Source organism: Pelophylax lessonae (genome assembly GCF_965119305.1).
Source record: "Pelophylax lessonae genome assembly, chromosome: 11".
Lineage (NCBI taxonomy): Eukaryota > Metazoa > Chordata > Amphibia > Anura > Ranidae > Pelophylax > Pelophylax lessonae.
Window position 1 is genome coordinate 136,160,422 of NC_138778.1, and position 27,048 is coordinate 136,187,469.

At 43.6% G+C, this 27,048-nt stretch overlaps 1 protein-coding gene across 1 annotated transcript in view; it reads right to left on the bottom strand.

Annotated features, from left to right (window-relative positions):
• LOC309567430 (unconventional myosin-XVB-like) overlaps positions 1-27,048 on the bottom strand; it is a gene marked incomplete at both ends in the record, with an annotated part of 200,390 nt that overhangs the window by 3,012 nt on the left and 170,330 nt on the right. The window contains 6 exons of the mRNA XM_082272829.1: positions 172-347; positions 2,835-2,952; positions 3,069-3,186; positions 22,119-22,213; positions 22,333-22,499; positions 22,581-22,706. Coding sequence (XP_082128955.1) covers positions 172-347; positions 2,835-2,952; positions 3,069-3,186; positions 22,119-22,213; positions 22,333-22,499; positions 22,581-22,706 — 800 coding nt within the window. The remainder of the gene's footprint in view (positions 1-171; positions 348-2,834; positions 2,953-3,068; positions 3,187-22,118; positions 22,214-22,332; positions 22,500-22,580; positions 22,707-27,048) is intronic.

Sequence of the window (27,048 nt, forward strand, 5' to 3'; positions counted from 1 at the left end):
TGACACTGGCGTGGCCGCGGTTTGCGCCCCCCCCCCCCCCAGATTTTGCGCCCGTTGCGACTGGTCCCCGTATCACCCCCTACGCTACGTCACTGTTGGCATAGCAACTGTGTGATCGTCATCGGCTACTCGAAATCAGAGTCAGCTTTTACAAGATCCTGGGCTACTTACCTGGCCTGACGTCCCCTGACATGTGCTTGAACAACAGTGATCTTGCGCCGATAAACCTGAAAATTTTTGCGGTTAAGGAATCCTCGAAGATTTCTCTGTAGAGTGAGAGCTGCCAAGCTCTGGACTTCTTCCCATTTCTTCCTTAGTAATTCTCTGCCTTGCTCCTTTAGGAACACCTGCACAATATACACTCTTTTAGTCCTGGTCACGGTTTAGGCACACTGCACTTCAGATAAGTAGGGGTTCTGTAATAAATCTTGGCAAAGAAGGACATATTTTACTGTATAGGGCACTCACGAACAAAAAAACTACTCAGGACCATTGATATGAACACACAAGGGAACAATATGATTCTCAATAACAGTGGTTTAACAACAGCTACAGCTGCCCACATGCCTGCTATGGGGCCCTTGCGGGTGGTGGGGGTTAGTTACTGTGGTTGCAAGTTAAGACTGACGACTCCCCATTCCCACAGACACTGTCAAAACTGGCCATTCCCCTACTGACTATGGATAAAGGGAGAATCCTACCACTAACTACCAATTTAATGGGGCACTCTATCTCCCACTGAGCACCAATGTAAACATGCATAATTGTAAGGCGATACATTTCCTACCTACCACTGATAACTAATAAACCAGGGCATTTATCCACTAACCACAAATGTAAGGGGGCACTTTCCAACCAATGTACATGAAGAACTTACACTGGCTACTGATGTACAGGAATGCTTCTTACTAGGGAAGGGGATGGCCGCTCACTTACAATCTATGTATAAGAAAGAGGTTTAAAGAGGCCACCACAGGACTGGAGGTATATACACACACAGTATATATATACATATACACAGTATCTCACAAAAGTGAGTACAACCCTCACGTTTTTGTAAATATTTTATTCTATCTTTTCATGTGACAACACTGAAGAAATGACACTTTGCTACAATGTAAAGTAGTGAGTGAACAGCTTGTATAACAGTGTAAATTTGCTGTCCCCTCAAAATAACCCAACACACAGCCATTAATGTATAAATTTCTGGCAACAAAAGTAAGTACACCCCTAAATTAAAATGTCCAAATTGGGCCCAAAGTGTCAATATTATGTGTGGCCACCATTATTTTCCAGCACTGTCTTAACCCTCTTGGGCATGGAGTTCACCAGAGCTTCACAGGCTGCCACTAGAGTCCTCTGCTACTCCTCCATAACAACATTAATGTCTAAACTGCTGGTGGCAACAAAAATTGTAAATGTCCTTAGTCTGCTTGTCTTCAGCAAACTGATTGCGGGCTTTCTTGTACATCTTTATGTAGAGCAATAACATTTTTTTTTTCAGATCCCCAGAGAGTTCTTTGACATGAGATGCCATGTTGAACTTCCAGTGACCAGTATGAGAGAGTGAGAGCGATAACGCCAAATTTGAAACCTGCTCCCCATTCACACCTGAGACCTTGTAACATTAATAAATCACATGACACCAGGGAGGGAAAATGGCTAATTGGGCCCAATTTGGACATTTACACTTTTGTTGCCAGAGGTTTAGACATTAATGGCTGTGTGTTGAGTTATTTTGAGGGGACAGTAAATTTACACTGTTATACAAGCTGTACACTCACTACTTTACATTGTAGCAAAGTGTCATTTCTTCAGTGTTGTCACATGAAAAGATAGAATAAAATATTTACAAAATGTGAGAGGTGTACTCACTTTTGTGAGATACTGTATATATATATATATATATATATATATATATATATATATATATATATATATATATAGATAGATAATATTGACTACTGGCCACCTGTGGTAAACAAATTTACCAAAATGCCAGGTGCCACGGAAAAAAAATGTCATTAAACAAGAGTTACCTATAGGTAGGGATGGTGTGAGTTCATCCGGATTTTGCTATGTTGGCCTGTGATTTGTAATGACCCTGTCATCAATAATTGAATTAAATCAAATGTTGCAGTTAGGCCCGACATACATGGAGCGAATTTCTTTCCTGCAACCCTGGGTTGCAGGAAAGAAATTCTCTCAATTCCCCCATCAACACAGACAGTGTTGATGTGGAAATCTCCTCTGCCAGGCCATTGTCTTCTCCTGGTAGATGGGTGGGCAGGGGAAGACGTCCCCTCCGGAGAAGATAGTAATTATCACTAGCGGCTATAGCAGCTACTGATAATTGCAAGAGAATCTGGCAGGCTGGTTTACTCAAGTTCCTCCATCAATCAACTTGGTACATTAGGTGGCCGGCCAGCCAGGCTGGCCATACACGGCTTGAATCTCGTCCGGTTCAGCAGGAACCTGCCTAAATTCGAAACTCAAATGGGCAGCATTTACGTTTCGAATCTTGGCCAGTTCCTGCTGAACCGGACCAAATTCGAACAGTGTATGGCCGGCCGTAGTAGCAGTGACACCAATGAGTGATTAGTAATAACATGGGTTATGTTTTGATATATACATTAGTTTTTCAGAGTTACACTTAATATTAAGAGCTAAGACAACATAGTTCTCCAGGCCCCCATGTTTCTGCTAGGGATAGACAAGCTGCCAGTATGGTTGCACAGAAGGTTCTACTGTTTTACTGTGTGCAATGTCTGCTATTCTTTATTCAAAAGAATTACAGGCCCTTCTGAAACCAAAATGACATCATTTTCCATTACCTTAGAGATGCCAATCTGATATAACGATGACGAATCGCCAAATGTTTTGTTGAGCACAGCAGCGCAGCATTCTCTGTCATCAGGAAAAGAGTTGTCTTTCTCCACCAGATGACCATATCTGAAAGATAAATTGCCGATCTCAGACAACATGATGTCATTAGCATGAGTCCAAAGGTCAAAATACCTGGCAAATAAAATAATAAGACCCTAACTATACCAGTGATCGGTTCTTACCTGTTCACAAATTCTTTCATTGGGATACGGATCGGATAGCCATCTTTCATTAACTGTACAGCTTCTAGCATGCCGGAGTTCCTCAGCTGGGAGCTTACAAACTCCACATCAAATATACCTGGAAGCTGAAACAACATGACGTGAATGTGATAAATAATTAATCACCAGAACACACCACACAATGCACCGATATTAAATATGAAGATATAATATAATTTATTAAAATAAAATAATGCTATATCAGTTCCAGGGTGCAGTGATAATAAAAGCATGACTATAAATAGCATTCTTTTCTACAGATTAGAACACTACAAACCTAGCTGTCATTCTGCAACTGCGAGGAGCAAAAGGTTACACTTTAGATTCAGCGTTTGCTTCCCAGTGGTGCTGCCTTTTCCATTGGAACACATGTATTAAAATGAAATTGAAAAATTACTATTTTTTTCTGAGTTTTGGATAGCGTTGGTGGAAATTAGAATCTCTATAAGGTTTTTTTTTTGCAGTCTATGTTCACCCCTGTGTCCAACGTTCAACATTGTAAGTTGTCCCAGGAATAGGAATAAAGGGGAAATCTACTAAATAGGAAACCTTGAAAAAAAGGGGAGGCTTTTTTGCCCTAAACGCATTGTCGTATTTGTCGTTCTTACCATTAAATGTTTCAAAAAGTTAGATAAAGTTATTGTATAAGGTGCTCCTCAATAGACATTCATAAAAGTAGGAAACTTGTTTAGGTGATAACTGTCTTGAAAAATATTTTGAATAGATCAACTATCACTATGCTTTCAAAATAAAAACTGAAAAAAAAAAAAAAAAAAACAACAGGGATTTTTATCATTTTCCCTATTGTATCCAATCTAAAAAATATAAGTTTTGACTTTTGATATACTTTAATCGACTAATAAGTATCATGCAAAAGTGCTTTGAAAACTTTATTTTGTCATTTCATTTTATAAATTGTGTTGCACATTTTGCAGAGTTAAGGCCCGTACACACGCACCGACTGTCGGCCGTAAATGTTCGGCCAATGTCCGATCGGCCGATTGTCGACTTGTTAGTATGATGCTTCCGACAACCGACTGCGACTTTCGAACAAAATCTGGTGTGCAGGCTATAAAATTTTTGTTGGCCGTCACCAGAACGGCCGATTGTTCGTCAGTCAGTACAGATTTCGGCAGACAAAAATCAGATGAGCAAGACTGGGCATGCTCAGAGAAGAAAAAACACGGAAAGTTAATCATCACATGACATCACTTCTGCAGTTGGTTGTTGTTGGCCTACAGAATTCGTGTGCAGTCTAGAGCACATTTCAACCAACAAAACAACACTGGACAAAAGACGGCCGATCGTTCGGCCGACAATTGGTGCGTGTGTACGGGGCTTTACCCCTGAAGAAAGAGATCTTTTGACTGTGAAACGTGTCGGGTATCTCTATGACAACTCTGCATATTAAGTCGATGTAACAGTAACAAATGTCATAATGAATATGGTACAATGATTGTGCAGTTCATTTGTATATGTAGCACCCTCCTAGATAGATGCTAGGTAGGCAGAGTAGGTTTGGCTCTGTCTGCTTAACAGCAGGCTAAATTTATTTGCTCCCTGCTTCTCAGGGAGCATGATTTGTTTAATTAGGCCTGTTCCATGTGTCCAGCTTGTTATTAGTTTGTGCTGAGGGTGTATCCCCACTGCGTCCAATGGGGAGGCCCATTGGACAGTGGAGGAAACCCAGCCAGTGACACACAGGCTTTGTTACTGCCGCAGGGATTGGCACAGACTGCTGTCTCGGTGCATTATGGGGCAGGATATATATAAAGCCAAGGACATATGTGCTCAGGGTCTTTAGGCGAGAAGCCAGGTCCCGGAAGGAGGGTGACGGCTGTCTCCTCTTCTGTAGTAGTGGATGGTGGTCACAGGCGGTCGGCCTGGTGAACCAGAGAGTGTGGCTTAACCCAGAGTTCCAGGAGAAGCTGACTGGTGGAGTTGGGGGCATCGGTGACTCTGGAAAAAGTGTCCATGAGTACAAAGGAACTTGCCCGGGGTCTGCCCAGGAAGGGGACCACTTCAGAGTGTAGGAGTCAGTGGACGGTGTCAGCTACACAGTGAGAGAGAAAGGGGGTGCCAAGTTAGAACCCTGAAGATAATTAAAAGCAGGAACACTTAAACTACCTTCATTCTAGTGGCAGAGTGAAGCAGCGACCTTGCCGCATCCTCAAGTCAGATGTCCTCAATACTTTGAATAGTTACTAGTTGGAGTATCCCATTAATCCCTTCTCCTATCCCAGTTCCAAATAAAACTACAAAACAACATCCCCTGAACTGATCATTGACCAAGCCAAGTACTTAAAAGTGATACGTTTCTGCAAGCTGTTGCTACGAGTAACCCAGGGGAATCCAGAAAGTGTTATTTCCAGCAGTCCTCTAGGGGGCAGTGCTACATATATAAAGAAAAACAGCCACAAAAATTCTGTTTTAACTGATCATTTTATCGTTATTGATATAATATAGATTATGCAATTTGTTTCAAAAATGGTGATACAATTCTTCTTTTAAAGTCCCAACCCATTGGAAGATCATTGGTACATTTATTTTGTGGTATCTGTGGTATCAGCATTGAATTAAATATATTTCATAAGTCATATTTCTTTTTCTATAATTATGTGTTTTGATGTGAGTGCTACTAATTATTTTATTAACAAATACTAGTTTGTTTTAAAATCAAAATTTTGGAGGTGGTTTTATATTATAATACCTGATGCTTTTTATTGTCAAATGTTATGTACACTGTTGTTGCTTTTGCTTATGTGTGCTAATGTGACAGAATATTTAATATATTAGGAAGTTGTAAAAACCAGTGACAGAAGGATTGAAAGACTTATATTATCATACTAATCAATTGAAAGAGAAATTCATTTTGGCTAAGTTGAATAAAAAACAGGAATCAGAGAAACTCACATCAACATGGGTGTGATGGCATTGGGCTCATACCCTGGCACCTTTTTGTGCTGGCACGGTGCACCAGAATGCTATCGAAAAAAAAAATCGACTTTGCTCTAGCCATGACCTACACAATTTTCCAGTGCTCATGGTAACCAATCAAAGGACAGGGAAGCCATACCATTTCTGTAGACTGTACAGCTGCAAAAAAGCCCTCAGGGGCTTAGGGCCCCAATTATGCTAGATGTGGATTGGGTGAGTGCAGGGACTCCCTTCCTCTTTCAAACGAGGACATTTCTTACTTTTAGGGAAGGTGAGAAGCAGCAGGCATTCTTATTGATGATCAATGCACCTTCCATGTTGGAAATATCCAAGAGTTGTAAGGTAGTGATGAGCACCTTCCTCATTCTCTGCCTGAATGACACATGCAGAGTACTTCTCCAATTTCTCATGAAGCTTGAGTCTAGGTCTTCACAACGGCTACTCTTCTTTCATTAATCTAGCTTTCTTTTACAACAAACAGGTGTTTGTAGTTGGGTAGTAATTAAATGGTATTTGAAGACTGTTCTTGCACAGAGACTCTTTGGTGAATATGTCCACCACTGATTACTGGGCTGAACTATGAAGGTCCTACCCAAGTGATTCACACAGCTGCTGGATACAGAAGGGCATCCAGTTCCCCTGTGGTCTGGGCAGGATTTTTCCAGGTGTTACTAAGCTCTACCGCTGGAGACAGGTGTTGGGGACAATGTAATGTATCCAAAGGCTAAATGGAACATTTGGATAGCCACACACCGCACTGCTCCCACAACACGGATCTGAATGGAGTGTTTTCATAGTTTCATCATCAAGTTAGGAGCTTGATTTTTACCCAAAGGTTGGAGCCTAACATAACATGCACATGTTAAAGTGGAGTGTTCAATGACTTTTCAAATGTACATGCATATTTAAAAAAAGCTATACCTTTTAATAATAAAGAACTGTGCTTGAGCTGTAGTAACTTGACTTTGCCTAGGCAGAGATGATGCCATCGGTCTGCTGCAGGCAGAAGGAAGCATGTTCTCAGTTTCCTCTCCCCTATTGATCAGACTGTAATGTTGACTTGTTTTAGCAAAAGTGAGGAACTGCAGCTGTGGGCTGATATGTGTTCTATATTTATTGCTCAGACACAAGAATTTACAAGACTTACATCTTTCAGATTTACATTCAGGGCTGGCCCAAGCCATTGTGCTGCCTGGGCCCAAGAATGAAATGCTGCCCCCCCCAACCCCTCAAAAATAAATCACACCCACCAAAAGGCCCCCACATTCATTATTTCATATAAATATAAAATTTATAAAATATATATACTGTTATCTTCTTCCATAACTCACCACCAGACCGGTCCACCAAACACTCACTGACTGTCCTTAGTCCTCCTATCACTCCTGTGTCTGCCGCAGCTACCCCCTAGAACAGTGATGGCGAACCTTGGCACCCCAGATGTTTGGGAACTACATTTCCCATGATGCCCAACTACACTGCAGAGTGCATGACCATCATGGGAAAAGTAGTTCCAAAACACCTGGGGTGCCAAGGTTCGCCATCATTGCCCTAGAAGTTTCAGCCTGTCCTGTGTGAGATGGAGAGCGTTGATGTCTGAAGCCATTGCGCACACTGCAATCATGCGAGGGGCATTCCCCGGAGGAGACACTCCGCCTCCTCATACTAATCAGTTTGCACTACCGGCAGCAGTATAAGATGGGGAAATGCCACCCGAAATGTGTCGCAAACTGATGACACACAAAACTACTGGAAAAAAATCTTGGGCGTCAATTTGCCACCCTTCTCAAAGCTCCGACCGGGTCCAATGGACCCAGCGGGACCCATGGTAGGGCCGGCCCTGTGTCAGCATGACAGTTAAGAAATACTGTAGATGCTAACCCTTTGTAATACTTAAACAAAGATGGATTTGATTTCCCAAGGAGAAAGGCAGATGAAGTACTAAGATCCATAAAGCGTAATAAATATCTAAAAGTGATACACTTACACATTTTTTTTTTTTAGCATTCATGCACTTAAAGCAGAACTCCAGTTTTAAACTCCCCTCTCATACTGTTTATTAAAATGTCTATAATCCAGTTGATTTCTGGTTGGTTACTCCAGTGGCGGCCCGTGCATAGGGGGCGCCAGGGCGCCGCCCCCCTAAAAAAAAAAGGAAAAAAAAAGACAAAAAAAAAACAATAAAGTTAGGAAAAAAAAAAATTGGGTTCGCCGGCCTGACCGGCTTATGTGGTGGCTAAAGGGGGGGTGGGGTTTACGACCCAGAAGAGGCGCCGATTGGCTGCCTTCTGGGGCATAACCTGGGCGCAGAAAAGAGCGCTTGGCCACCCCCACCTGGCTGTGATTGGTCCAGACTCCAGCCTGGACCAATCACAGAAGGACATCATCTGGTCACGTGACGCGTGGGGCGGTGCACTGCCCCGGCGTCACGATCACCGACACCGCTTCCGCCTTCCGGGTTCCATTCCTTCCCGGGCCGCGGCTGAGAGAAGATAGAAGACTCCCGAGTCCCATCCGCTCAGAGCACTCGCCGACGCTGAGTCGGCGCCTGACCAGGAGGACCAGTGCAGGACCAGGAGGAGACCAGGAGTCGGATCGGGCGGCGGGCCTTCTAAGTGGACGGACGGCAGACAGCATTCAGATCCAGGCCTCAGGTCGGAAGAGAGAGAAGAGTCCAGCCCTGTGCAGCAGCAGCCCGGTAAGTCCTCAGTCGTCCTCCTCCTCCTCAGGCCTCTGTCCACTCACAAAAAAATGCATGCCTTGCCATTGCCATCCATGCCATTGCCATCCATGCCATTGCCATCCATGCCATTGCCAGCCATCCATCCATGCCATTGCCATCCATGCCATTGCCATCCATGCCATTGCCATCCATCCATGCCATTGCCATCCATCCATGCCATTGCCATCCATGCCATTGCCAGCCATCCATGCCATTGCCATCCATGCCATTGCCAGCCATCCATCCATGCCATTGCCATCCATGCCATTGCCAGCCATCCATGCCATCCATCCATGCCATTGCCAGCCATCCATGCCATTGCCATCCATGCCATTGCCATCCATGCCATTGCCATCCATCCATGCCATTGCCATCCATGCCATTGCCATCCATGCCATTGCCATCCATGCCATTGCCAGCCATCCATCCATGCCATTGCCATCCATGCCATTGCCATCCATGCCATTGCCAGCCATCCATCCATGCCATCCATCCATGCCATCCATCCATGCCATTGCCATCCATGCCATTGCCATCCATGCCATTGCCATCCATCCATGCCATTGCCATCCATGCCATTGCCATCCATCCATGCCATTGCCATCCATGCCATTGCCATCCATCCATCCATGCCTTTGCCATCCATCCATGCCATTGCCATCCATGCCATTGCCATCCATGCCATTGCCATCCATGCCATGCCATTGCCTGCCATCCATGCCATGCCATTGCCTGCCATCCATGCCATGCCATCCATGTCATTGCCATCCATTGCCTGCCATCCATGCCATGCCATTGCCATCCATTGCCTGCCATCCATGCCATGCCATTGCCATCCATTGCCTGCCATCCATGCCATGCCATTGCCATCCATGCCATGCCATTGCCATCCATTGCCTGCCATCCATGCAATGCCATTGCCATCCATTGCCTGCCATCCATGCCATTGCCATCCATTGCCTGCCATCCATGCCATTGCCATCCATTGCCTGCCATGCCATCCATGATGATAATGATATCTGCTGCAGATATCATCATCATGGATGGATAGATGGACGGACCCAGGCCAGAACAGGTAGGTACAGGCAGGTCACGGTGCAAGATTTATCAAGTTACCCAGGCCGGGCCCAGACCAGAGTGTGCAGATATCATTATATATATCATCATGGATGGATGGATGATCCATCCATCCATGATGATATATATAATTATATCTGCACACTCTGGTCTGGGCCTGGCTTGGGATATTATTCTTGCACCGTGACCTGCCTGTACCTACCTGTTCTGGCCTGGCCTGGGTCCATCCATCCATCCATCCATCAATCCATGATGATAATGATATCTGCACACTCTGGTCTGGGCCCGGCCTGGGTAACTTGATAAATCTTGCACGGTGACCTGCCTGTACCTACCTGTTCTGGCCTGGCTTGGGTCCATTCATCCATGATGGATGGATAGACCCAGGCCAGAACAGGTAGGTACAGGCAGGACATGTATACTGGTCACTACATTGAAAGGGACATGTACGCTGGTCACTACATTGAAAGGGACATGTACGCTGGTCACTACATTGAAAGGGGCATGTACGCTGGTCACTACATTGAAAGGGGCCTGTACGCTGGTCACTACATTGAAAGGGGGCATGTACGCTGGTCACTACATTGAAAGGGGGCATGTACGCTGGTCACTACATTGAAAGGGGCATGTACGCTGGTCACTACATTGAAAGGGACATGTACGCTGGTCACTACATTGAAAGGGACATGTATGCTGGTCACCACATTGAAAGGGACATGTAAGCTGGTCACTACATTGAAAGGGGCATGTATGCTGGTCACTACATTGAAAGGGGCATGTATGCTGGTCACTACATTGAAAGGGGGCATGTACGCTGGTCACTACATTGAAAGGGGCATGTAAGCTGGTCACTACATTGAAAGGGGCATGTACGCTGGTCACTACATTGAAAGGGACATGTATGCTGGTCACTGCATTGAAAGGGACATGTATGCTGGTCACTACATTGAAAGGGGGCATGTACACTGGTCACTACATTGAAAGGGACATGTATGCTGGTCACTACATTGAAAGGGACATGTACGCTGGTCACTACATTGAAAGGGGCCTGTACGCTGGTCACTACATTGAAAGGGGGCATGTACGCTGGTCACTGCATTGAAAGGGACATGTATGCTGGTCACTACATTGAAAGGGGCATGTACGCTGGTCACTACATTGAAAGGGGGCATGCACACTGGTCACTACATTGAAAGGGGGCATGCACACTGGTCACTACATTGAAAGGGGGCATGTACGCTGGTCACTACATTGAAAGGGGGCATGTACTGTGGGGTTAGTGCTAGGGGGGCTGTACTGTGGGATTAGTGCTAGGGGGCCTGTACTGTGGGATTAGTGCTAGGGGGCCTGTACTGTGGGATTAGTGCTAGGGGGCCTGTACTGTGGGATTAGTGCTAGGGGGCCTGTACTGTGGGGTTTGTGCTAGGGGGCCTGTACTGTGGCATTAGTGCTAGGGGGTCTGTACTGTGGGGTTTGTGCTAGGGGGCCTGTACTGTGGGGTTTGTGCTAGGGGGCCTGTACTGTGGGATTAGTGCTAGGGGGCCTGTACTGTGGGGTTTGTGCTAGGGGGCCTGTACTGTGGGGTTTGTGCTAGGAGGCCTGTACTGTGGGATTAGTGCTGGCGGGGTCTGTACTGTGGGGTTTGTGCCACTCTCAGTCAGTGTATCCCATAATAGGGTGTCTCTCACAGTATATGCCATAATAGGGCCCCTGCTCCCTATTATGGGATATACTAGTACTGAGAGACCCCTTAATATGTGATATATTGGGAGAATTTGTTCACGCAAGCAAAATATAGGGGACAAAATGGGTGGAGTCTATAAGGGGTGGGGCTTCTGATAAATGGGAGGGGTCAAAATAGAAGGGCGGGGTCTTGCGCCCCCCCATCTTAAAACTTCACCAGCCGCCACTGGGTTACTCGTTGTCCTGGCATCCTTCCTTTTTTTGTTTTTGGTGTTGGTGGTGAGCAGCTTTTGATATTGCAGGAAGCATATTATATTGTTCAGTGAATCCAGGCCATGTGGTGATGCCCCTGCCCTTCATGGCATGTGTAAATCAGTCTGAGCACTTAGGAGGTGGGTTTGGTTGAATGACATTGTCTATCAACCTGGAAGAGGACCAGTGGCCATCAGTGGAGCAGATGGCACCAGGGAAGATTTGTAGTAATGCAGTGAAAGCTGCATTTTTTTTATTTTTAAAACCTCTTACTAATTTATTTTTATTGTATTTATTTTGAATTGGAATTATGTTTTAAAGCTAAACTGCAACAATCTTTTCACTAGAATTGAATGGAGTGATCAATCCTAGCATAGATCATACCTGTACCATGCTGCTCTGTTGCATGCAGGTACCCTGACTTACTAGGTTTAGTTGTGGTTTCATACCATGTGACACTCTGTATAATCTGCTATAGACTGTGTCCCTTCCACAGCCACTTCCTGCAGTGACCAATTCAAAACACACCCCTTTGTAGTCTTTCAGACTCTGCAAATGATGTAACTTCCTTCATAGCTCTGAATGTGGGTGGGATTGAATACATCATAATTAGCATTCAGTCCCGCCCAGTCACACTTACTGGAAGAGTCCAAACTGTCCAAGTCCTGCCTCACAGATCACAGCATTATTCTAGAACAGTGATGGCGAACCTTGGCACCCCTGATGTTTTGGAACTACATTTCCCAAGATGCTCAACTACACTGCAAAGTGTATGAGCATCATGAGAAATGTAGTTCCAAAATATCTGGGGTGCCAAGGTTCGCCATCACTCTTCTAGAATAATGCTGTGATCTGTGAGGCGGGACTTGGACAGTTTGGACTCTTCCAGTAGGTGTGACTGGGCGGGACTGAATGCTAATCAAGGTTCGCCATCACGGTTCTAGAAGAAAAGCCCTTCATAGACACACATACACAGCCTGCTGGGAAAGCTAGCTGTGCTGATTCTGGGAGGGATTAAATAGACAGCTCTGGGTCACTCTAGCACCACATGAAAATCACGTGACTTCCTTCCAAGCACATTCCATTCACACCTTAGCGTAGTAGAAACGTATGCTCCCACTTGTGGCTTAAACATACACTTAAATGGGCCACCCTACATGCGACAAATGCCCCAAAGTAGCACCAGAACATGCACAGAAAACACCTGCTTTTTCTTACAGAATGCCCTGCGTTCGGAAACATGCAAATGTGAACAAATGGTAACCCAAGCATAACACGCGTTGCCACAGGTTTTTGAAATGCACAGCAAAGCACACGTTTTTTGTGGAGGTTTGGAAATGCGCAAATGAAATGCAGCCTATATGGTAACACAAGCGTGACACACATTGCTACGCATTTTCAAAACACATGGCAAAGCATGCATTTTCTTGCGACTTGCTGTGCATTTGGAAATGGGCAGATGTGAATGTATGGTAATGAAAGCACACTACGCATTGCCGTGTGTTTTCTAAACGAATGGAAAAGCATATATTTACTTGCGGGTTGATGTGCATTCAGAAATGCACTGATGCAAGGGAATGGTAACAGAAGCACAATACGTGCTGCCAAACGTTTCTGGAAAGCAGGGGATGGTGTGCATTTTCTTGTGTTGTTTTACCATTCATCTGCACATTTCCGAATGCATGGCAACCCAAGTGCCCAGTGCATTTTCTTGTGGATTGCCGTGAATTTGGAAATGCGCAGATGTGAACGAATGGTAACGGAAACGTGATGTGCATTGCCACGTGTTTTTAAAACACATGGCGAAGCATGCGTTTTTTGTGAACTTATCATGCGTTCGGAAACACGTGGCATGCATTGCCACGCATTTTGGAAACACACAGTGAAGTGCGTGTTTTCTGTGCGGGTTGCCATGCATTCAGAAGGAAACCCAGCCTAAATGGCACCTTGAGAACAACGAGTGTTTGGTAGACATAGCTATGCGCTTTCTGTGCAGGTTGCGTGAGTGCACTCTTAGCATTACACAGAGCAGGCAAGTATGACATGTTTGTTATTTTCTAAAAAATAAAAAAAATTGCCTTTAGAATCACTTTAATTTTCTGATTAAAGTTCCACTTCCTGCTTATTCCCTATTCACCGCAGAGAGGAATGGAGTGTGGGCGGGGATGACACAATTCCACCCCCCCCCCTTTGCCACCCACCTGAAGGCTCAGAAACACCCACAGTAACCCTTAGACCCGTCCACATCAACTCCCACAGCTAGTACAAGTGAGTCCCATAGCCAAACCTGAAACTACAGAGGCTCAAAGGATGATGGGACATGTAGTATCAGGACTGGTAAAGGAAGGAAACAGGAAGTAAAAGAATTTAGAAATCCCGGTGTTTTATCAGAAAACCCTACCCCCATCAGAAATCCATACCCTCGTCATTTCCGGTTTAGATCAGCTGTGGATTTGTCATGCATCAGCTGTAGCCGCGTCACACGTCCTAGTGCGCATGCGGGTCGGGCAGCAGGCAGGGAGATCTCTTATAACAAATATCCATCCGATCTCCATGCCCCACACTGCACCGACCCGACAATGATGGCTATGTCCCATTGTGGGGTCGGTGCAGTGTGGGGCATGGAGATTGGATTGTCCCATTGTCGGGTTGGTGCAGTGTGGGGCATGGAGATCGGATTGTCCCATTGTTGGGCTGGTGCAGTGTGAGGCATGGAGATCGGATGGATATTTGTTATAAGAGATCTTCCTGCCCGCTGCCCGACCCGTTGTCGCGCATGCGCCCTAGGACGTGTGCCAGACCATTGCGATATTATCAAATTTCCCTACCTATTGCGCGCATGCGCACTACGATGTGTGACGTGGCTACAGCTGATGCACAACGAATCCACAGCTGATCTGAACCGGAAATGACGAGGGTCAGACAATAAGCGCCCCCACCATATGGCAATGTTGCTTTCACCAGTGAAATATGGCTTCATGTAAGTATGGTTTCCCCACTTGGGTCATGCAATTGTTGAAAACCCATACTTGCCAATTTATCCCCAACATCTATTGGTTTTTGACATTACATACAAGTCTTTTATTCCTTTGACAGATTTACCTGTACATACTCCTGATGAGTGGGCTACAGACCCACGAAACGTGTCGAGTTTTATACTATGTTGTACATTATATTTAAGACAATTTTGTGTGTATCCTGCTCACTCCATGATATATGATATATTATATCAATATTGCTGTTGAAATCTTGCCATGCCATATTTTGTACTCCATCTGTTGGTCAATGGATGTCTTTGTTTACATGTTTTTTACTCATTAAAATCTAATTTTATGTATCAGTGACTCATGCATCCACTTCAATTAAAGTCCCATCTGGGCAATTTTTCTCTTTCTTGAAATGATGAGGGCATGGATTTCTGATGGGGTAGGGTTTTCTGATAGAACACTGGCAGAAGGAGGAGTGACATCGCAGACACAGAAACCTGCTGTATACAGGTAAAGGCAGTAAGTTACACATAAACTGACACTGGGGTTGTGATTCATTTACATGCACAATGCATTTGTTGTTTTGGGGAGGAAAAGCTGGAGTTCTTCTTTAACATGATAAAATATATCCAGTGTTAGGTCGACTTTCATATTTGCTTGGTTGCTCAAGACATTATTAATGTACATTTGCAAATGAATCAACTGCTATTGTTTTTTTTAAAAGCACTGGAAGAAATTTATGTATTTTAATATGTTGGCATAACATCTATAGCACTGTTTCTATTGACTCTGCTATCCCTTTAATAACAGTGAAGTAAAGCTGATATAAAAGAAAAATGAGGAAGAATCATATAAATCATATAAATCATATAAATCAGACAATAATTACCTTTTTTGGATTGGGGGTGATACAACGAACAAACAATACATGACTCCTGATAATAAAGAAATACATCATAAAACTTTTGATAATATTACAAACAAAAACTCACATGTACATGTGGAATAAATGTTTTTAAAGCTGAACTCCAAGAATTCAGCCACTTTGTAAAATGGGCAGGCATACTATGAGTTCAGCTTTAAGCCTGGCTTGCTTTTTTATTGAGGAAAAAAGAATCACGAAAACACAAAATGCTGTAAGGCTCCATGCACATGGGCCTAAAAATCGCTGCTACCATAGGAGTTTTGTATTTTGTCTGTAGCAGCAGCTCAATGTTCTCCTATGTCTCCATGCACATTAGGATGATTACAGGCATATTTTAAGCTCAACATTTAAAGGCAGGAAAAAAAAACGTTCTGGTTTGCGTTTCTGATTGAAGCTTTCAGGCAGAAAAAAACTCTTCTAAAACTCTTCTAAACTCTATATGAGCGCTTTTTTTTCTGCCAAGGGAACTGTCGCTTTTTTAAGCCCAGTGTGCATGGAGCCTAATAATAGCAATCAATCAGATTTAAAATGATACTAAAGTCTTGCTATAGTATCACAAACATGTTATACTTCCCTTCCCTGTACAGTTGGCTTTGCACAGAACAGCCTGGATCCTCCTCTTCTCAGGTCCCTCGCCAGTGCTCCTGGCTCTTCCCTCGCATCGAGTGCCCCCCACAGCAAGCAGCTTTCTATGGGGGCACCCGAGCTGAGCCGAAGCTCAATGTGTCCATTCAGACACTGAGCCATAGTTCGGCTCCGCCCCCTTTCTGCCCTCATTGCATAGGTGTGTGTAGACTATTGCATTAGGGTGGGAACCCCAAAGCTCAAACACACGTGTATGTGTGTATATATATATATATATATATATATATATATATATATATATATATATATATATATACACACACACACATATATATATATATATATATATATATATATATATATATATATATATACATATATATATATATATACATATATATATATATATATATATATACATACACACATATATATATATATATATATATATATATATACACACACACACACACACACACAGTCAGGTCCATAAATATTGGGACATCGACACAATTCTAATCTTTTTGGCCCTATTCACCGCCACAATGGATTTGAAATGAAACAAACACGATGTGCTTTAACTACAGGCTTTCAGCTTTAATTTGAGGGTATTTACATCCAAATCAGGTGAAAGGTGTAGGAATTACAACAGTTTGTATATGTGTCTCACACTTTTCAAGGGACCAAAAGTAATGGGACAATTGGCTGCTCAGCTGTTCCATGGCCAGGTGTGTGTTATTCCCTCATTATCCCATTTACAAGGAGCAGATAAAAGGTCCAGAGTTCATTTCAAGTGTGCTATTTGCATTTGAAATCTGTTGCTGTCAACTCTCAATATGAGATCCAAAGAGCTGTCACTATCAGTGAAGCAAGGCATCATTAGGCTGAAAAAACAAAACAAACCCATCAGAGAGATAGAAAAAACATTAGGTGTGGCCAAATCAACTGTTTGGAACATCCTTAAAAAGAAAGAACGCACTGGGGAGCTCAGCAACACCAAAAGACCTGGAAGACCACGGAAAACAACTGTGGTGGATGACCGAAGAATTCTTTCCCTGGTGAAGAAAACACCCTTCACAACAGTTGGCCAAACCAAGAGCACTCTCCAGGAGGTAGGTGTATGTGTGTCAAAGTCAACAATCAACAGAAGACTTCAGCAGAGTGAATACAGAGGGTTCACCACAAGATGTAAACCATTGGTGAGCCTCAAAAACAGGAAGGCCAGATTAGAGTTTGCCAAACATCTAAAAAAGCCTTCACAGTTCTGGAACAACATCCTATGGACAGATGAGACTGAGATCAACTTGTACCAGAGTGATGGGAAGAGTAGAGTATGGAGAAGGAAAGGAAATGCTCATAATCCAAAGCATACCACCTCATCAGTGAAGCATGGTGGTGGTAGTGTCATGGCGTGGGCATGTATGGCTGCCAATGGAACTGGTTCTCTTGTATTTATTGATGATGTGACTGCTGACAAAAGCAGCAGGATGAATTCTGAAGTGTTTCGGGCAATATTATCTGCTCATATTCAGCCAAATGCTTCAGAACTCATTGGACGGCGCTTCACAGTGCAGATGGACAATGACCCGAAGCATACTGCGAAAGCAACCTAAGAGTTTTTTAAGGGAAATAAGTGGAATGTTATTCAATGGCCAAGTCAATCACCTGACCTGAATCTGATTGAGCATGCATTTCACTTGCTGAAGAAAAAACTGAAGGGAAAATGCCCCAAGAACAAGCAGGAACTGAAGACAGTTGCAGTAGAGGCCTGGCAGAGCATCACCAGGGATGAAACCCAGCGTCTGGTGATGTCTATGCGTTCCAGACCTCAGGCTGTAATTGACTGCAAAGGATTTGCAACCAAGTATTAAAAAGTGAAAGTTTGAACTATGATTGTTAATCTGTCCCATTACTTTTGGTCCCTTAAAAAGTGGGATTCACATATACAAACTGTTGTAATTCCTACATCTTTCACCTGATTTGGATGTAAATACCCTCAAATTAAAGTTGAAAGTCTGCAGTTAAAGCACATCTTGTGTGTTTTATTTCAAAACCATTGTGGTGGTGTATAGAGCCAAAAAGATTAGAATTGTGTCAATGTCCCAATATTTATGGACCTGACTGTATATATATATATTTATATATTTATATATATATATATATATATATATAGTCAGATGCACACTCAAACAAACATTTTAAAATGTATTAAAACGTCTTCAGTGTCAGTGGGGTAGTGGATGGTGTGCTTTTAATTTTTATTATTTTTTACAGTATTTTTTATTTACAATTCTTTTAGGAGACCCACTAATGGGCTTTGGTCAAATATCAGGGGTCTAAACAGACCCCTGATGTCTCACTTTTGCGACAGAGAAGGGGGCTGAGGACAGAGATTCCCCAGCCCCTTTCTTTACAGCCTCAGCTGCACTGGATAGTGAACAAATGGGAAGTGCTCTGTGCTGAGCTGCTTCCTGTTCATTCACAAACTGAAGCCTAGTAAATACAGTTTACTAGGCTTAAGTTATGAATGAACACACTGAGCGATCTATACCAATCTTTCACTGTGCTCATTCAGAAGAAAGCAGCCAGTAATGACATGGGCCTGGGCAGCAGGGAGATTATACACCACACAGGGGTGTTTAGGATGTACCCAGGCACACCTGGCACACCCCCTGTGCATGCCTATGCCTCATTGGCTAACTGATGTTGATTGACAGCAGCCAGAGCTAATGGCACCGCTGCTGTGTATCTGTCAATCAGGAGGGAGAGTCCCGAACGGCCGAGGCACTGGATCAAGATGGGGCTCAGGTAATTATTAGGGGAACAGAGGGGGATGCTGCACACTGAAGGTTTTTAATTTTAATGCATAGAATGCATTTAGATAAAAAACCTTCTGCCTTTAGAACCACTTTCAATATACTTCAGTTATACAATCACATATTTGTTCAAATTAATTTCCCAGTTTTGACTTCGCAATTGACCAAATTCTAGTGGTTGACCAAATTCCTGGGTGGTAGACTGCCTATTTTCTGTTAATTACTTGCCATCATAATTTAAATTCCCAGTGGCTTGAAAGTGGTTTACTGAACATTGCCATGTGTATGGTCAGGGTAAGGTCTTCATAACAGAAACTCTATAGGCTACACAGTGAAATACAAGGTGTGTCTAAATATTTCGGTGAATGGTCCAATAGCTCAACGGCAACATGGGCCAGGTGCACGGGCATGCACGTGGCTATCCAGAGGCAAGTCGAGAAGCGCCTCCTAGTGTAAAGTACACGTGACCGTCAGGGCAAACCCACTGCGGGCAGTTGAACATAGTCAGTGTAAAAGGTAGGGTCACAGTGCAATGGAGCAAGGAGTGAACAGCAAGTTCTGCTAGAGATTGTAGAAAACTGCGAAGGAGATGTATGAAATGTTAGTGCAAGTGTATGGGACGGAAGCGCTAGCAGAAAATGTTTACGACTGGTTCAAACGTTTTTGCGACATGAAGGAAACGACTGAGGATGAGCCATGTTCTGGTCGGCCATCGAAAAGCAGAACCCCAGACATGGTCAAGCGAGTGCGATAAATGTTGGCACCAAGATCAGCGACTGACTCTTTGATTGATGCCAGAGGAATTGGGCATTAGCAAGGACACGGTGCACACCATTGCCTGTGAAGATTTGGGTAAGCGGAATATCTGTTCCTGGTTTGTGCTTCACAAGCTGACAGACGAACAGAAAGCAAAACTGATGTAAACCTCGGGAGATTTCATTACTATGTGTGACCAAGATCCATTCTTTCTGCGAACCGTCGTCACAGGGGATGCGATCTGTGTGTGCCAATTCTTGGGGTACCTGTTCTCGATCATCCACCATACTCCCCTGGTCTGGCACCTGCAGACTTCTTTCTGTTTCCCCGCCTGAAGAGCATCATGAAAGCCACACCTTTTGGGAACGTGACCGCAATCCAAGAATGTGTGACAGTGGTTCTGAGATCGATTTCTAAAGAGGCCTTTGCTAACAGTTTCAAGAAGCTTTATGAACGTTGCCATAATTGTGTTGTGAAGGATAGCGGTTATTTTAAAGACCATTAAAATTTGTTTCTTGTACTAACCGTAAAAAAAACATTTCTCCGAGTTCATAGACGGACTCAGCGCTCCATAAATCATAACTACTAGGTTATACTGCCTCCTCCAGGAGTAGGACTAGGCAAAACAAAAAACACTTGGCTACACCCATGGGCCATCCCCAGCTGGTATATATAACCCCCCTCTCTGATCTAGGTAATTAGTTTAGTAGCAAGCAATATTAGAAGTATCAGAACTCCATAGAGGGGTGGGTGCTGTGTCAATAAACTCAGAGAAATGTATTTTACATTAAATACAAAAATCCCATTTTCCCTTTCGTTCACCGATGGACACAGTGTTCCATAAATCATAACTACTGGGATGTCCAAAAGCAGTGCCAAAAGCAAAATGAGGGGTGGGGAAGAAAACCCAAGGCTAAATACAAGAGCCCTAACCAGGACACAAGAGCCTTAACCGGGTCACAGGAGCCCCATCTGAAATATAAAATTAAAGAAGAAACAAAACAAATGCATGGAAGGAGAAACAAATTGTTAGGACCAGAGATCCTAGCAGGGAGACTAGGTCCTTACTTCTGACTAGACAGATTAAAACTGCATACCTAGAGCAAAAAAGGAGGATTTTATACCAGCTGAGTACGGCCCGTGGGTTTAGCCAGTTGTGTTTTGTTCTGCCTAGTCCTACTCCTGGAGGAGGCAATATAACCTAGTAGTTATGATTTTATGGAGTGCCGTGTCCGTTGATGAACAAAAGAGAAAGGCAATTTATTTGTATCTTCTGTTTTGTTTGTTTAATGATACCATTTAGACCCCGTTCACACTGGGGCGACCTGTCAGGCGACCTGGTCGCCTGACAGGTCGCCGTAGGTCGCCTGCCATAGAGAAGCTGTGGACCTGTTCTAATAGGAGCGACACAAGTCGCTCCGACTTAGAAAAAGGGTCCGGAGCTTCTTTGGGGCGATCTGGAGCGACCTGCATTGACTTCAATGTTATGAAGTCCATGCCGGCCGCTCCGAGGTCGCGGTGCGAGCTGCGCGATGCGACCTGTGAGGTCGCCCCGGCAAGTCGGATCGCCCCAGTGTGAACGGGGTCTCACTGAACTTTTTAGACACACCTCATATATGAAACAAAGAGCCATATTTGCATTAGACGATTTATGTGCCAGCCTTGTTTAGACTAATGTCTTCAGTACAGCATGCTAGCCGAGCAAATTTATGTGCACTGCAGACTTCTGATTGAATATGGATGATGATATCCAGCACAGTGTAATAGGGGCCTCTGCTGTCACCTCACAATGGTGATTTTCTAATGGCCAGTGATGGCCTTTCTAATAAAGAGGATGGCTTGTGATGGACTTTTTGATGCCAGAGAAGGCCAATGATGATATTTTTGATACAGAGGATATTCAATAATGGCCTGTCTGATACAAAGGATGGCCAGTGATGGTGTCTCTGATATAAAGGATGGCAAATGATGGCATATACTGGAAGCTTCAATATGAACAATGGAGATAGCATTTGGACCACTAAGACAAAACACTCCGACCCCAGCAGTGATGTGAGCCATACTATTAGCCTTTGCAGGGCAATTGACAGGGTCATATATACCTACAGAGCACCAAACTCTACCAAAAATAAACCATAGGGTGAACAAGGCCTTCAGAATATGATAAGCCAAATCCTTCATTGCCCCTTTAGTCATACCTTTTAAGTCGGCCAATGAGGTCCTGTAGACGCAGCTGAAAACTCCCAATTAATGTAGATCTTGGGCATTTACCTTTAGACTTTCCCGTCTGAGCCTGATCTATTTTAGGAGATCTCTTGAAAAGATCTGAGAGCAGCTGGAGCAACAGATATAACAAGAGATAGTAACTGAAATGACATTGGTGGTGCACAAATGACAGCATGCTTTCATGCAAAGAGATCTTTAAGGAAATTAGTAATTCTGCAGTTTAAAAAAAAAAGTTAAAAAGAACAGAGAGATAAACAACAGGGATGGGAGAAATTTTACAGTATCACATAAACAGGAACTGGAAACATGAGACACAGCAGAATGGATAAAACAAAAGATCTTTATTACTCTCAACCGACTCTGGGCCAAGACATCTCTGGCAACAGTTGGAAGTCTGTCTTTGTTTTTGCTCAGGAAGTTATGGACCTATAACATAAAATTGCCATATTGGTGTGATTCTTGTTTCTTCTCCTAGTCACACACAGTAAAGAGCACGGCACAGATCACCTGGTATGTGACAGGTCCAGAGTAATGTTGCACTGTGAACACTGGTAGAGGTAATTTGGGTTTGATGTAGATGCTGCTGTCTCCATGATGATAATGACACTTCTGTAAGAAAGTGTGGTCTGTGGCCTGTTCAAAAAAAAAAAGAAACGAAAAAAAAAAAAAAAATTGTAATGTTTAAAATGCATATCTTTACAGAATGTATAGTATTTTTTATTTTTCCTTATACATACGGAAGAGATCAGCTTGATGGAGATAATTTTCTTTATATGTGCTAAGGCCAATTCACTTTACAATTGTTACATACATAGTTACATAGTTAGTGAGGTCAAAAAAAGACATCAGTCCATCCAGGTTAACCTATGATGTTTGCTGTTAACCATACATTGTATACCCCTGTATGTTGTGGTCTTTAAGGTGCCCATTTAATAGTTTTTTGAAACTATCGATGCTCCCTGCTGATACCACTGTTTGCGGAAGAGAATTCCACATCCTTACTGCTCTTACAGTGAAGAACCCCCTGCGTATTTTAAGGTTAAACCGTTTTTCCTCTAGTTTTAGTGAGTGGCCTCGTGTCTTATTGTATTCCCTTCTTCTGAATAGTTTGTTCCTTATGCTAGGGTCGCCAGTACAGTATTTGTACATTGATATCATATCCCCCCTCAATCGTCTCTTCTCCAGAGAGAATAGGTTCAGTGCTTGTAGTCTTTCCTCATAGATGATGCCTTCCATTCCCCTAATTATTTTTGTTGCCCTTCTCTGGACTCTTTCCAGTTCCAGCACATCCTTCCTGAGGACCGGTGCCCAGAACTGGACAGCATACTCCAGATGTGGCCGGACCAGAGTCTTGTAGATTGGGAGAATAATCTCTTTATTTCTGGAGTGAATCCCCTTTTTTATACATGCCAGTATTCTGTTGGCTTTGCTTGCAGCAGCTTGGCATTGCATGCCACTGCCAAGCCTGTTGTCTACCAGTACCCCCAGGTCCTTTTCCATCCTAGACTCACCCAGAGGTTTCCCCCTTAGTGAGTAGCTTGCTTTCTGGTTTCTGGCATCCAAGTGCATTACTTTACATTTTTCAACATTAAACCTCATCTGCCATGTAGTTGCCCACCCCGTTATTTTGTTCAGGTCCGCTTGTAAGGTTTCCACATCCTGCCCAGAAGATATTGGCATGCTTAGTTTAGTATCATCCGCAAATACTGAGATTTTACTCGATATCCCCTCCTCTAGATCATTTATGAATAAATTAAACAGGATTGGTCCCAGGACAGAACCCTGGGGGACCCCGCTTTCCACACCCGCCCAATCTGAGTATTCCCCATTAATCACCACCCTTTGCAACCTCCCCTGGAGCCAGTTCTCTATCCAGGTACTCACCTTATGGTCCATACCTACCTTCCTTAGTTTGAACAGTAAGCGTTTGTGGGGAACGGTGTCAAAGGCCTTTGCAAAGTCCAGATACACCACATCCACAGGCTTACCTTTATCTAGGTGGCAGCTCACTTCATCGTAGAAGGTTAATAGATTGGTTTGGCAAGAACGATTTTTCATGAATCCATGCTGATTACTACTAATAATACCGTTTTCATTACTAACGTCTTGTATGTGGTCCCTTATCATCCCCTCCAAAATCTTGCAGACTACTGATGTTAGGCTGACCGGCCTATAGTTACCCGGGATATATCTCGGCCCCTTTTTAAATATTGGTACCACGTTGGCTTTTTTCCAATCAGCTGGCACCATACCCGTCTGTAAACTATCCTTAAAGATCAAGAATAATGGTCTGGCAATCACCTGGCTGAGCTCTTTAAGAACCCTCGGGTGCAAGCCATCCGGTCCCGGTGATTTATTTATGTTAAGTTTCTATAGTTTAGTTCTAAGTCTATCTTCTGTTAGCCATGGCGGTATTTCCTGAGGTGTGTTATTTAGTTTGGCCTTACAAGCTGGGTTAGTGTAGCCCCCCAATTCTTTTGTGAAGACCAGTATTAGCACAGGATAGTTCAGTGCCCAGGGCAAGGATAAGCGACGAAAGAGAATAACTCTGATTAGATGCTGTTTGGTAACTCACTATGCCATTATATTTACTTTTAAATATATCTGTTGACCACTTAAGTCCCGGAAGGTTTAAACCCCTTTTTTGCGATACGGCACTGCATTATTTGAATTGAAAATTGCACAGTCCTGCGACGCTGTACCCAAAAAAAAAAAAAAAAATGATGCCCCCCCATAAATAGAGCTTTCTTTTGGTGGTATTTGATCACCTTTTGCAGTTTTTATTCTTTGTGCTATAAACAAAAAAAAGAGCGCCAATTTTGAAAAAAAAAAAACCAAACAATATTTTTTACTTTCTGCTATAAAACACATCCAATAAAAAAATTAAAAAAATCTAATTTCTTCATCAGTTTAGACCAATTTGCATTCTGCTACATATTTTTGGTAAAAAAAAAATCCCAATAAGTGTATATGGATTGGTTTGCGCAAAAGTTATCGTGTCTACAAACTATGGTATATTTTTATGGCATTTTTATTTATTTTGACTAGTTATGATCAGCAATTTTAATGGGACATTGCAGCAGACAAATCAGAAACCTAACGGACACTTTGACAAGTGAATTTTATTACAGTGGTCAGTGCTAAAAATATGCACTGTTCTTGTACTAATGACACTGGCAGGGAAGGGGTTACCATTAGAGGCGATCACATGGTTAAATGCGTCCCTAGGGGGTGCTTGCTAACTGTGGGGGGGTTGCTCTGACTAGGGGAAGACAGAGATCCATGTTCCTGCTTAGCAAGAATACAAGATCTATATCTTTTCCCTGTCAGAATGGCGATCTGCCTTGTTCCTTGCCTTGAGACCACCGTACTGCCTCTATTGGGAACGATCGCGGCTGGCCAGCGGACATCGGATCTGCCAGACCCACTGATTGGCTCCCCCTCTGTCCAATTAATACACGATCGTGCCTTCGGTGGCGTGCCCACGCCCCCTAGTGGCTATCGCACAAAATGACGTACAGGTATGTGATTTCGTGCAATAGAGACACTTTGCCTGGGTAAATGTACGTTAGGCAGTCATCAAGTGATTAAAGTGTTACTAAACCCAGATCCTGCATTTACTATATCTGGTCTTCCACAGTACACAGAACATGGAATTACAATTATTTCAGTGAATAATATAAACTGCTAAATACCTTTTCTCATCAGCCATTAGAACAATCTTGTGACTTCTGTGAGTGTCTGGTAAAAGCTTGCACAGAAGGAGTTTTCATTTCTCCCAGGATTGTCCTACGAGGATGCATGACCCCTGACCTCCTGTCTGGACAGTGCTGATTGGCCCTGTACTGATCACATGCACCCCTCCCCCCCCCCCCCCCAAGAAAAAAGAAAAACTCTCTAGCAATACACACCAAACTGAGCATGTACAGCTTGACTCTATGGACTCTGCAAATATCAGGAAATTATTAGGAGTCAGTGGAAGGAGGGGAGAACAGCCTTTTTACACAATTCTGAGTATTAACCCCTTAGGTTCCACAAGTATGCTTTAATGCATATACTGACTGATTTCACTGTTGTGGGTTTAGTAACACTTAATCATTCACCCGGGGTGGCATCTTTATTGCTAACGTAGTGTTCCATATTTCAAAAACCTCCATCCACAGACACCGTTACCCACCACCACACATTTGAGAAGAAGAGACCCTTGTCCTCTCAACATTGAATTAAGCTGCAGATAAGCATGACAGAGCGTAGGGTGTTAGCAAGGCAGCAGTGGAGTGACAGGTGTAATGAGGATGAGCATGACAGGGTGTAGGATGTTAGTAAGGTGGCAGTGGGGTGCCAGGTGTGATGAAGATAAGGATGACAGGGGGTAGTGTGTTAGTAAGGCAGCAGTAGGGTGCCAGGTGTGATGAAGAGGAGGATAATAAGGGGTAGGGTGTTAGCATGGCGGCAGTGGAGTGCCAGAAGTGATGAAGATGAGGATGTCAGGAGGTAGAGTGTTAGCGAGGTGACAGTAGGGTCCCAGGTGGGATGGACCTCATAGCTTATTGCTACATGTGTAATATAGAACACTGCAGTAGCTTGTACAGTAGTGTTATCTCGTTTATGGAATCACTGCCTCTTGAAATCCTCTATAGTCTGTGTCCTCATGCTTTTATGGGAGACGGATAATCCATCAATCAAGATATGACATCCCACCCACTGTGTTCTTTTTTAGTTACTGGGCATGGAGGAAGAGGCAAGGACTGGGCTGTCATTTAGGATCTTTATACATGCCCAAATGTGTGATATCAACATCATATGACCTCACTAGGTATGATCAAACAGGAAATGTTCTCTCCAGCAATAGAGACCAATTTGAGCATGTGCAGCCTGATTTGCTGTTTCTTACCCGGACTTGTCCGGGGGAGGGGGGGGGGACAATGCAGGAAGGGGAGAATCTGTGCAAATCCTAATTTCCATCCATCGGATA